At 36.8% G+C, this 12769-nt stretch overlaps 1 protein-coding gene across 1 annotated transcript in view; it reads right to left on the bottom strand.

The window, feature by feature from the left end:
* The window catches only part of rims2b (regulating synaptic membrane exocytosis 2b), a 170119-nt gene that overhangs the window by 47265 nt on the left and 110085 nt on the right, over positions 1–12769 (bottom strand). The window contains exons 21-27 of the mRNA XM_016571540.1: positions 11845–11931; positions 11402–11473; positions 8809–8904; positions 5120–5179; positions 4882–4956; positions 2801–2857; positions 2226–2411 (exon numbers count right to left, since the gene is read on the bottom strand). Of these exons, the coding sequence (XP_016427026.1) occupies positions 2226–2411; positions 2801–2857; positions 4882–4956; positions 5120–5179; positions 8809–8904; positions 11402–11473; positions 11845–11931 (633 nt within the window). The remainder of the gene's footprint in view (positions 1–2225; positions 2412–2800; positions 2858–4881; positions 4957–5119; positions 5180–8808; positions 8905–11401; positions 11474–11844; positions 11932–12769) is intronic.

Genomic DNA, 12769 nt, shown 5'->3' with positions numbered 1-12769 from the left:
TTTGCAGAACTGCTCAAGTTCAGTTAAATTTGATGGTGACCGTTTGTGGACTGCAGTCTTCAAGTCATTCCACAGATTTTCAATGGGGTTTAAATCTGGGCTCTGACTGGGCCATGTAAGGACATTCACCTTTTTCTTCTTTAACCACTGTGTGGTCAGTTTTGCTGTGTGCTTTGGGTCATTGTCATGTTGGTAGGTAAACCTTCTTTCCATTGACAATTTTCTGGCAGAGGGCAGCAGATTTTCCTTTGACGGTATTTTGCCCCATCCATTTTTCCTTCTATCCTGACAAGTGCTCCAGTCCCTGCTGCAGAGAAACACCCCATAACAGGATATCACCACCTCCATGCTTTACTGTAGGAATGGTGCTATTTGGATGGTGAGCTGTATTGGATTTGTGCCAGACATATTGTTTGGTGCTGAGGCCAAATAATAAAATTTCAGTCTCATCTGTCTCAGAATCTTCAAGGTGTGTTTTGGCAAAGCTCAGTCGTGACTGCATGTGGCCTTTCTTGAGGAGTGGCTTTTTTCTTGTAACCTGATTGAGTTTACAAGTCATTTTTAGGAGGGGGGTGATTCTTTTTTCCAACTCAGTGATTCTAGTTTTTTTTTTCTGACATATTGGTGTTATATACAAGTCATTTTAGGAGGGGGGTGATTCTTTTTTCCAACTCAGTGACTCTAGTTATTTTTCTGACATATTGGTGTTATATCTTTCACTTGGAGTTGCACTGATTAAATACAGCTGGATAAAACAAAAACTGTGTCTGTCTTCATTTCAGGCTGCAAAGCAACAAAATGTGATTATTTTAAAGGGGGGTGTAGCAAATGGCTGCAATATAACAAAGAGTGAAAAATTTAAGGGGGGCTGAATACTTTCCGTACCCACTGTATATTATGTAATTATGTAATATTTAAATTGTAATGTTTTACTAGTGTTTGTTGCATTGGTTTTCGTTTACACTGATTTGCTGAAAGAAATTGCATAAAACAGTTTTTTATATATATTTATAACCATGTATTTTGTAAATACTAAAAGTTATGTAATGCAAAGTCTTTGGTGAAAACGTATTTTTCATTTGTGAGAAAGTACTTTGTAAAAGCCTTCATGTGCCGTTTAAACCATTCCAGCACCTTTGTTCTGTTAATAATATTAGTCTCAGTTTTATTATTACATATTATGTGCAAAAGTGTTTTTTTTGCACATAATATAGAAATAGAAATGAGAAATGAAATAGTAATAATACAGAAATAAAAATAATATAGAAACAAAAATGAGAATCAACATTTAAAACGATTACACAATAAACCATCTGGACACATACTGAAAATCACAATGCAAAAAAATCTTACTGAATCTAAAACAGGCTTAATTGTATTTTTATAAAATAATTTCTTACTTTTATCTTCCAATTTTGTGGTGAAATATGACTTAGCATGTTCTTGACAGAATTATTCCGTCAGAAAAAAACATCTGACCATATAAGAGCATGCATTTAATAAATATGTCACAGTCATGTGCATTTTAGCCACGTAAAAATATGAATACATACGTTTAAAATGCACATCAACTCCACAGTAAACACAATGATCTGTAAAGCACCTTTTGAGCTCAGTGTCACATCAGCTTTCAGTACATGTGGCTCACATCTCAATGTCAACTGTGGCACATCCAAAAGCTACCGCATCAGTGAAAGTTCATGTGCAAATCTGACACATTTATGTCATTTCCTAGTGACTTATGATGTGCCGGGCAAATCGTAAGTCAAAAAGTGTTATGGTGTCTCAAAAGGTGTGATGGAGTCAGCATCAGGAGAGGTGCTTGTGGCTGCTAAAGCTGCAAGGAAAGTGAAAAGGCCTAAATGCATGAGCACACGGCACTCATAACAGCCCATAACTCAAAGCATAAACTGCTAAACAACAAATAAATAGTGTTAGTAACACACACACACAAAAATAAGTCAAAACAAAACTGTACGTTGCCAGGTACACACCATTATATCTCAAGAGGATATAACAGGTGTGTCTATAATCCAAATGAAAAGACGTTAGTAGCAACCATCATCACTACTCTACTCTATAAATGAAGATAAAATCATAAACAGCATCGTTACAACACAGGGTTAAAATAAGAGGATGTGGAGAGAGGGGCATTCCAGGTGACAGGAAGCAGAAGGCATGGGTTCGTTTAGCGCTTTAGTGCTTGTTGTGATGGGTCGGGTCACCTCGTTAAGGCAGGAGAGGGAGGGGCGGATCTCCCTGACGGTAAGGACGGCATGGATCTCATGTAGACGGAGTCGGGCCGCTCGGACGAGCGGGAGCGCGTGTAGACCGGTCGCTCCATCATGGGCCGCTGGTCAGCTGACCTGGACCTGTAATGGTCATGTCTGTCCACCATGCTGCGGCTATACCTGCAGAACGTTAGTCAAAAAGCCACGCTCAGCGGAGCCCCAGTGCATCATGGGATCACAGGGCATAAAATTACTCTCAGCTGTTAGGTCACTCCTGTGAAATGATATCACTTGGCTAATAATTAGCACACCAAACAAAAGTGGCTTTAATATTCAGCAGTGGCTGCTCAGGGAAATCATAAAACGAAGGACTAAACTGGAACAACCAAAAATAAGTGTTAACCAACAATTTGATATGAAACAAACAAAAAGAAGATTCAGGAGGCTGCTGCAAAGAAAACAAGTGAACACATTTCATACTAACACAACTATAAGCCCCGTGTCTACAGTTTACTCTACTCCTATATACTCTATCTATGGCAACACTTGCACAAATTCTGCTGTATTACCTTAGATCTTCCTCAAAGTGCTCATGGTTAGCTGGGAACTCTGGGATATTGTCCTCTCTATAGAGGTGCATAAGAGAAGGACATAAAATGCTAATTTAGTAGCTCTTATAACCATAAGGAGTTGCTAAACAGCCTTATTACATAATATACCCTTGTGAAAAAATATTGAATGTGCTTGTAGTGTACTTCAAGTCTTAAAAGTATACTTTTAAAAACTGTACTTGCAGATAATACAATATAATATTAATGAAATAAAAGGGCGCTTAAGTGTACTTAAATGTTCCTGTGGCTCAGCGGTAGAGCATTGCGTTAGCAGCGCAAAAGGTCATGGGTTCAATTCCCAGGGAAAACACATACTGGTTAAAAATGTATAGCCGGAATGCACTGTAAGTCGCTTTGGATAAAAGCGTCTGTTAAATGCATTAATTATTATTATTAATTATTAAATAGAGACATTCATGACAAGTGCTGGGGAAAGTTACATTTAAAAGTAATGCATTACAATATTGCGTTACTCTAAAAAAACAAAAAAGGAACTAATTGCGTTACTTACAGTAGTTACGTTTTATGGAAAGTAATGCATTCCGTTACTTTTGCGTTACTTTTTGTCACCTGTGCTGAGCTTGCTTATTTGTCTTATTTGCATGTTTATAACAACTGTAGAGGCCAAAAGTGAAATTAATAAGCCTCAGGCTGAAGGAAGTGCCTCTGCACCTCACTCCCAATTCCTCTCAACACTGGACAAGAGAGATGTCAGTGAATAAATGGGAAAACAAAGTAACTGGCATTACTTATTTGAAAAAGTAGCTCAGATTTGTTGTTGTAAATTTAAAAGTAAACTGTACTAGTTACTTGAGAAAAGCAATCTGATTACAGAACTCATGTTACTTGTAATGCGTTACCCCCAACACTATTCACGACTGTTTCTTAACACACTTAAGTAGACTTTTAAAAAGTGCACTTTGTAATAATGTCAAATTAGAAGTTTTACTTTAAAGTATATTTAAAATCATTATGTTTTAATACTCTTTGTTCATGTTTTAAATGTACTAAATTTCACTTTTATCATTACAAATGATTAATTACAAATATATTTAAATACAGGACATACAAGTTTCAATAGTGACATTCAATTATATTTTGCTTTACCATAAATGCTTGTTAGTGCATTCAGCAGTTACACTTTAACCATATTTCAAAGTCACTGGAAGTAATTATGAAATTACATATAAAGATGTACTAAAGTCCTCCTTAAGTAAGAAAAATAATGCATTTAATATAAATTTGAACTATAATACATTTTCACTGAATTGCAATTAACATGCAATTAAGTGTCTGAAAACATTGCATTCAGTTCACACTTAAGTATTTTTTAAAGCATAATATTTTTGTAATAAGTACATTTATCCAAAAGAGTACTTCTTTTTCACAAGGATATACTGAAAATACACTCTTCAAAGTGAGAATCGGGTACTAGTTCAAACTAAACTAACTAAAACTAAATATAATTACATTCTAAAAACTAGCTACCATACTAAGACACTAAGATGATTCAGCTAACGCCAGTGATGTTTATGAAATCTTCTATTTATATAAGAAGCAACATATTATTTGTTTTTCACTGTGCTTCTGCCATTATACCAGAAAAGCTGCCAGAATACCCGAAAACATTAAAAATGCTGTAAAATGTAAAGATCACAGGACAACTACAACATCTAAATCCAACTTGAGTCTGCACTGAAACTACTGCATTTAATGTAACTATACCTTTCTGTATCTGCAGAAGGCTCAATTTCTATCCTGGGACACGTCCTACTGAATAAACCAACCTCAGTGGGTTAGTGCCACACTTAGTACATGCTATTCAGTATATATTTGCTTAAAAAGGTACAACAGATCAGTATTTGAGAAAGTAAATAAATCAACTTGAGCTTTAAATCCATAACTGGGATCCATTACTACACAAAGCCTCAGTGGGAACATAAATGTGGCATCTGCTCCTGGCAGTTGATAACAGATGAGTAAAGAAAGGGCGAGCGTTCGTGATGTGCTATGGGTGTTTATCTCTTCAGAAGTCTTACCTGTAGTCTGCACTGGTTCCATTCATGACATGATTGGGCCATGGAGTAGATACATGATTGGGCCCATTGTAATATCTTTAAATGGAGGATAAGGATCGATAGATTGAAATGAAGAAAGGAAAGCATGATTAGAATGAGCAACAGCTGAGTTAGGGCAAGGGGTGAGGGTTATGTCTGTAACTAGTATAAAACAGTCCTATTATGAATGCATGTCTCAACTAAAGTATCCAGATTTTACCTCTCAGGAGATTCAAATGAGTCACTGTAGGCAGACATTTGTCTATCTCTCCTCATCCTCCTGAACACAAAATAACACACAATCAGATCCTACGTGACAACGTAACTCTTCTTGCCAAAAATAAGCCCAATGCAGCCGTAGGGTGCTATAGATTCACATATCCATTCTCAATATTCACATTCATTCATTCTCATGATATGGTGTGATATATCACTATTTTTCCAAGAGAATGGGACATTAACATAATGGGACATTTATGGGTCACATCTTAGTTTGGGGTCCAATTCTCATTATTAACTGACTATAAACTATGACTTTTACCTCAATAAGCTCCTAATTATTGCTTATTAATAGTTAGTAAGGTAGTTATTAAGTTTAGGTATGGGATCGGGTTAAGGGATCTAAAATATGGTCGTGCAGAATAAGGCATTGAAATGTGCTTTATAAGTACTAATAATTAGTTAATATGCTAGTGATATGCATGCTAATAAGCAACTAGTTAATAGTGAGAATTGGTATCTAAATTAAAGTGTTACCCGTTATGTATTTGGTAGACACTTTTATCCAAAGTGACTTATGTTTCATTCACGGTATACATTTTATTGTTTCATGCATTCCCTGGGAATCGAACCCATGACCTTGGTGTTGCAAGTGCAATGGTCTGCTGTTTGAGCTAGAGGAAATCTCTCAGGAAATCTAGGATTTTCAAGAATTAATAGGCTGCCTATGCAAAACTCAGTGCCACAGTGTAGGGCTGTTGTGGGTGGTTGCAAGAAAGTTGCTAAGGGGTTCTGTGTGGCTTTTTAGCATGTTGCTTTGGCATAGGCGTAGTGTGAACCAACTGCAGGGTAAGGCTAAAAGTAGCCTAATGTTAGTGTAATCTATTAACTACGCACACCATAAACCCATCTTTTTAGGCAATCAATGAAGGTGTCTGCACTGTATGATGAATGCATCTCTTATATTGCATGTAAATCTGCACTCTGTTGTTTATGATGAGAGAATTCGCGAGAGTGCAGAATTCAGTCAGTGAGCGCTTGCACAGAACACAGGCATTTCAGAGATGACTACCTCTTGATTGACCATTGCATTCATAAACTCAACGGAATCGTGTGTGATTGGTTATACTGCGCAACACTATAAAAACGCATAAAAATAAATATGATGCAACATTAGCAATTCTAAATGCATGGGATAACTTATTGTATGTGTCAAAATGTAATAGTTACTATGAGCAATAGTAAAAGTGATGCTTGATTTAGCAAATGTCACTGATTAAAAGCTCAAAGCTGTAGTTCAAACAACAGAGCATGGTGCTAGCAATGCCAAGGTCATGGGTTTGATTCCCAGGGATCGGACAATTTCAAGTCTACACCGACCCTTATAATCTAATCGACATTTCGTTCAGATCAATTGTTTGCATGAAAGCTTTTCAATCCTACTGAGTCATTAATCCAATTACTAATGGATTATTTGGTTGTATATAAACGTATTTTGAGCTGTGCTTCATACATCACTATACTTTTGACAATGGACCTATTTGTCTGCAAAATTTTGCTATGTGACCACACCTATTTTCATTATTATATGAAAACGGTGCATAAATTATATGTGAATCGCACCTTAGGGCCTCTCTAACCAAAGCTGGCTAGATCCACAACATCTGAGTATCCACTAAGCCTACAAAAACATACTGAATAGATGGAATCCCACATATCTAAATAATACATTCATATATAAGCATGGTGAACATCCACTGTAGCTTGCAGTATTTTGACTGGCAGTTCTGTCATAGAGTTACGCTAGTTAGCTTGGGACTGAAAGAACTATAGAGCTCAGTCATCAAAACAGCACCAGCCGTCCAGACAGCAGCGCTGAGGATACAATTCATTACACCATGGTGGGAAGGATGGAGTGGGAGCTGCTAAGGACACACCGCACACATTTCCTTTGGGAAATATTGCTGGCGTACTTAGTGGCGTAGTTGGCAAAGTTACAATCTGAGCACTATCATGTATGTTATCCTCCAGAGAGGCTCCTGCACAAAGCTTTCTCAATGGGCGGAAGACTGATGCTACAGCCAAAGTGCCTTACAAATCTTTACGACATTTCTCGAAGAAAATGACATTCGCCATTATCGGCTCCTTTTCCGCCCATTGGAAAGTTTCCTAAAATGGATCCTAATCCACACTTTGTAAATCAGGTGACGTAAACGTAGGGCTGCATGATGAATCGCATTTTAATTGTGATCACGATTTCCACTTCTCTTGATTTATTAAAGCGATAGTTCACCCAAATGAATATAGAAGTAATATAAGAAATGAGAGAAATATAGAAGCTCAATGCGGAGGAGATCTTAGTTAGGTTAAAACCGAAACCAAGCCATTCACACAGAACGCATTCGGCGCATTTTTGAGACGCACAACTATGACTGTTGCACTCACGTCTCGCACAAGAGATGAATAGAAAGCCATGTAAAGTTAAAAGAGGTTCAACTTTTAGAAAACATGTCTGGAGAATTTGTGGGGATTATATTCCATTCCACTGAGTCTCATATGTTTTTAAATGCAATCGTGTGATCGGCGCTTTGGCTATTTGTATTAAGCTACGCATAAATACATGATGCGGTTTTTGTTTATGCAATTTACGAAATTATATTTGATTTATGTTAGTTTAAATGTTACGCACTTTTTTTATAGACATTGAATAAACAATTTAACACGGTGCATTATTTTGCTCATTGCGGCCTCCTGTGGAGACAGACCAAATGTTTCCTTAACACTTATTTAATCTGCATATAATATATAAAAAAATAGATATTCATTGAAATTTTATTTTGTGTTTGACTGTTAAAACTACAATTATTTGTTGTTTGTCTTAATAAATTGGGTAAAAAATACAGTAGTTAATTAAAAAAAATTCTACTGCTCTTTGTTTAAAAAAGGTTATTAAAAAATTTCAATAATTATTGATACCGAATGATATGAAATTGTGATAATTTTTTTGGCTATATCGCCTATAGCCCTACTTGAGGGTGAGTAAATGATGACAAAATTGTAATTTTTGGGTGAACTATCCCCTTAGGATAATCATCAGCGGTTATTTATCCTGAAAACATTTCATTTTAATTTGGCATTTGCGTTATCTTGCATTGGTAACAAGACTCCACAAGCTTTCATAGTTGCGGTTGCCAGATTTCAAGAGCTTAAATCCCCCAATCAGAGCTTTTTTCAAATTGATACATTTCTGCCTTGTTGCACACACATTCTCTCTACATTACAGAAAAAGCGCTGATGAGCTGAAAACACTGGCAAACATGTAAGTTGGAGTTTAACAATCTCCATTGAGATATTCTTCTCAAATACAAGCCAATCAGCTTTCTTTCACGCGGTCTTTTGCGCTGTTTGCAGCGACTAGATCCGTGAGCAAACCATGCGAGTTGAAATTCTCTTGATTAGTGCTTAAATGAAAGTGCAATAATGTAAAAAAAAAAAAAGTAATAATAATAAAATGACAGTATTTTGTGATTATATTTTTTAAACAAAATCGTGATTAACCAGTTATCGTGCAGCCCTACATAAATGTGAAACATTTTGAGAGGTGCCACTAGCTACTCTAGTCCAAACTACTACCTACAGCACTAATATGGAGCAGCATGAGAACGAGAGTGAACCGCTGTGGTTTACTACCTGTCCACGCTATTGTAAGCCCCGTCTGAGAAGGCACGGGCCATCCTAGTGGAGCGCAGTAACCTGACCGCGTCCTCCCGATAGAGGGGGTGCATACTATGAGTCAGAACAGAAAGTGAGAGTACAGTGGTTAAGAGTCGGGTGGGGCAAGTTGGCCTTATCTAGGTGATAAAGGGGCGGAGCTCTTAAACTCTCTTTATCCGGCACTTCCAGGCACAGGTGAAGATCGCTCGAAGCACAAAAGCAGAAATCAAGTAACTTTGGGTCAAGAGAACTGGCAGATATGCTAAGCAATCAAAACTATCATGTTGCAGCACACACCAGCAGCAACAAAGATTTGTTCATCCCACAGAAGTGCAGATGTAGTTCTTTTTTCAGTGGCGAGAATTAAAAATGTGCAAGTGCGACTACTTGTGTACAGTACTATTGCACACTAGATAATACTAGCATACAGTGTTGGGGGTAGCATGAGTTACGTAATCAGATTACTTTTTTCAAGTAACTAGTAAAGTAACACATTACTTTTTAATTTACAATGAAATATCTGAGTTACCTTTTCAAATAAGTAAGGCCAGTTACTTTGTTTTCTCATTTATTCACTGACTCCTCTCCTGTCCCCATGAAGAGAGAAATTAAAGGTGAGATGCAGAGGCATTTCCTTCAGCCTGAGGCTTATTAGTTTCACTTTTGGTGTGAAAGGGCCTTTACAGTTGCTAAAAATATAACTTTTGGGTGTTTTGCTATTAAAAATCAAAAAAGCAAGCCCAGCCCAGGTGACAAAAAGTAACGCAAAGGTATCGTTCCTTAAAGAGTAACTAAGTAACGCAATATTGTAATGCATTACTTTGAACTTTCCCCAACACAGCTAGCAAGTGCACAACACTACTGTACTTTTTAAAAGAATTCACCAAACAGTTGTGTGTGTGTGTGTGTGTGTGTGTGTGTGTGTGTGTGAGAGAGAGAGAGAGAGAGAGAGATAGTGATAGATAGATAGATAGATAGATATCCTCTAGTATTCTAGTCGTCTATATATAATACTAGAAGATCATTATAGATTCCATAACATAACCATAACATTATAGATAACTCTATTTGCTCTAAGCAAATTAAAGGTCAAAGTATGGTTTGGGTTTCATACAGTATTTCGTCATCAGAATAGTGCGAACACAATAGTACTGATCTGCACGATTTGTGAAAAGTGAATCAGGCACAATTCATTCTCTGTGAATTCCCCCTGCCAGTTTTAATACAAGTTTTGCTCTTTGGCCACTGAAAATTACAGTACCACTGAAAAGTATGGGGTCAAGAAATTAATTCTGTTATTCAGCATTGATGCATTACATAGATTAAAAGTGACAGGAAATACATTTACATTGTTACAGAGATTACTATTTTAAAAAATGCTGTTCTTTTGAACTATCTATTCATCAATCTTGAAAATGCATCAGGATTTCCACAAAAATATTAAGGAGGACATTTATGATACAGATAATGTTATAAAAGATTTTTATTTCAAATAAATGCTGTTCTTTTGAACTTAATTCATCAAAGGATCTTGAAAAAGTGTATCATGGTTTCCACACAAATATTAAGTAGCACAACTGTTTTCAACATTGATAATAATAATAATCAGAAATGTTTCTTGAGCAGCAAATCAGCATATTATACTGATTTCTGAAGGATCATGTGACACTGAAGACTGGAGTAATGATGCTGAAAATTCAGCTTTGATCACAGCAATAAATTATATTTTACAATATATTCACATAGATTATTTTAAATTATAATAATATTTTTGTTTTATTTTTCTCATATACAGTGGGTATTAAATAAATGCAGCCTTGGTGATCAAAAGAGACTTTGTGAAAAAAAAAAAAAAAACGGATAACAAAACATAAAAAAATTACTTGACCCAAACTTTTGAACAGTATTATTTTGTGTATTTTGTCCTTCAGTTTGTAAACAATACAAACCAAAACCACATTTACAATAATACATTTACAATGGCATATAAACAGATGTGACATATATGTTATATAATAAATGTTTAAAAACAAAGTATTGCCACATTATACTGTAAGTGTTGAAATGAGACTTCAGAGAAGTAATCTGGTAACTTTTCTCTAAGTAAGAAGAGCTTTAAAGTAAGTGCAAAATGAGTGCATTACTACTTAAAGTGTATCACTGTAAAGGCGATTTTGTTTTGTTTGAACAAAACTGAAGTGCAAGTCCAAATGATTTTCTATGGTAATGGACAGTTCGTCTCACAATCATGTTGACAGAGCTTTGCTTGTAGTGAAACCTGCATATTCCTTTAAAGTACGTACTAAGAAAGTGAGAGCCTCAGTAACAGATGACTTCTCGTGTAAAAACATGACTCAGTTGTCCTAAGATGTGATATATTATGTATGAGTGCGTTCACTAGTCTTCATTTCATATTTGTAATGAATCAAGTGAGAAGAGCAACCTCTTATACAGTGCTATGTGTGGGCAAGCTGTCACCTGTCAATCAACTAGCAGCATGAGGGAAGTGGGCGGGTGAAAGTGAAAGGAGCGCTGTGATTGGACAGAAGGGGGAGGCCTGACAGAATACCTGGGGTCCTGGATAGCGGGGTCGACGCTTGGCTGTCTGTGTCTGGTTCGAGGAGGGAGGGTAAGATACTGGCTGCAACCACAGGGAGTAAAGAACAGAAGTATGGCTGAATGGAGCTATTGAATATGGAGCGATGGAAAGATAGCGAGAGACTGACAGATCAAATGAGAGAGTGATGTCAAAGAGAAATGAGGAGGAATACGTTGTTTCCTGCTTTCTTGAAATGAAGTAAACCTTTCTATAGTTCTCTCTGTGTGGCATGTTTCATCATATTTCTCACACTGAATTTCAATAATCATGTTAAAGGAAAAGATGAAGGTATGTGGAAACACTCCCATTTATGTTCCCGGTATCAGAAAAGGCAATCTAGAAAACACTAAGACTTTTAAGGGCACAGGAGACACAAGTGCTGTGCATCTGGAGCGTGTTTTGTGAACTCATACCTGTCTGTTGAGTATCTGTCTTCAGACAGGCGATGTCGGGGGCCGTACTGCGAGGGTCCTCCTCTCACACCGTGGTCTAAACTTCGACTGAAGGAGAGGAGAGAAAATGAGAGCCCTGCTACAACAAAAGAGCGCTAATGACACTCCAGCTAGTTTTAATTGTGAGCAGTGTTATAATTAAAATTATGTATATACTATTAGTAATTATTCTTTTCAATTAACTTTTATTTTTTTTAATTTTTTTTTTATTCTTAAATAATTGTACGTGCTTTTGATTTAAAAAATATATATATATTTCTATTTAGCTTTAATTTTATTTTATTTCAAGTTATTTTAGTAATTCAAGTATTTTGGTAACACTTTAGTTTAAACGTCCCATGGCATGAAAATGTCACGTTATGAGGTTTTTTAACATTAACATGAGTTCCCCTAGCCTGCCTATGGTCCCCCAGTGGCTAGAAATGGCGATAGGTGTAAACCGAGCCCTGGGTATCCTGCTTCGCCTTTGAGAAAATGAAAGCTCAGATGGCCCAATCTGGAATCTTCCCTTTATGTCGTCATACGGGGAAAGGTTACCTCCCCTTTCTCTGCTTTGCCCGCCCAGAGAATTTGGCCCGCCCATGAGAAAATGAGCTACTACAGTGCCAGGCGAGTGCAATATTTTTTTTTTCCTCGAGAGACATCATGGCTTGCAAACGAGCGAAGCATGGCAGTTGCCCTGCCTCTCTCATCCTCATTAGCATTTAAAGCTACAGACACAGAAATGGCACGTCCTAAGGAAAGCTCATTGTGGGACTGGCTCGTAGTGGCTGAAATTCTGCACCAAGGCTGAATTTCGGGAAAGAGACTTAAGATACAGTACTAGGGACCACTTAGGCCTATATAAAAGCATCCAAAAAGCAGCATGTCATGGGACCTTTAAAAT

Source organism: Sinocyclocheilus rhinocerous, unplaced genomic scaffold, assembly GCF_001515625.1.
Source record: "Sinocyclocheilus rhinocerous isolate Xijiao unplaced genomic scaffold, SAMN03320098_v1.1 scaffold622, whole genome shotgun sequence".
NCBI classification, from domain to species: Eukaryota; Metazoa; Chordata; class Actinopteri; order Cypriniformes; family Cyprinidae; genus Sinocyclocheilus; species Sinocyclocheilus rhinocerous.
The sequence above is the reverse complement of the archived record's forward strand: the minus strand, read 5'-3'. Positions and strand labels throughout refer to the sequence as shown.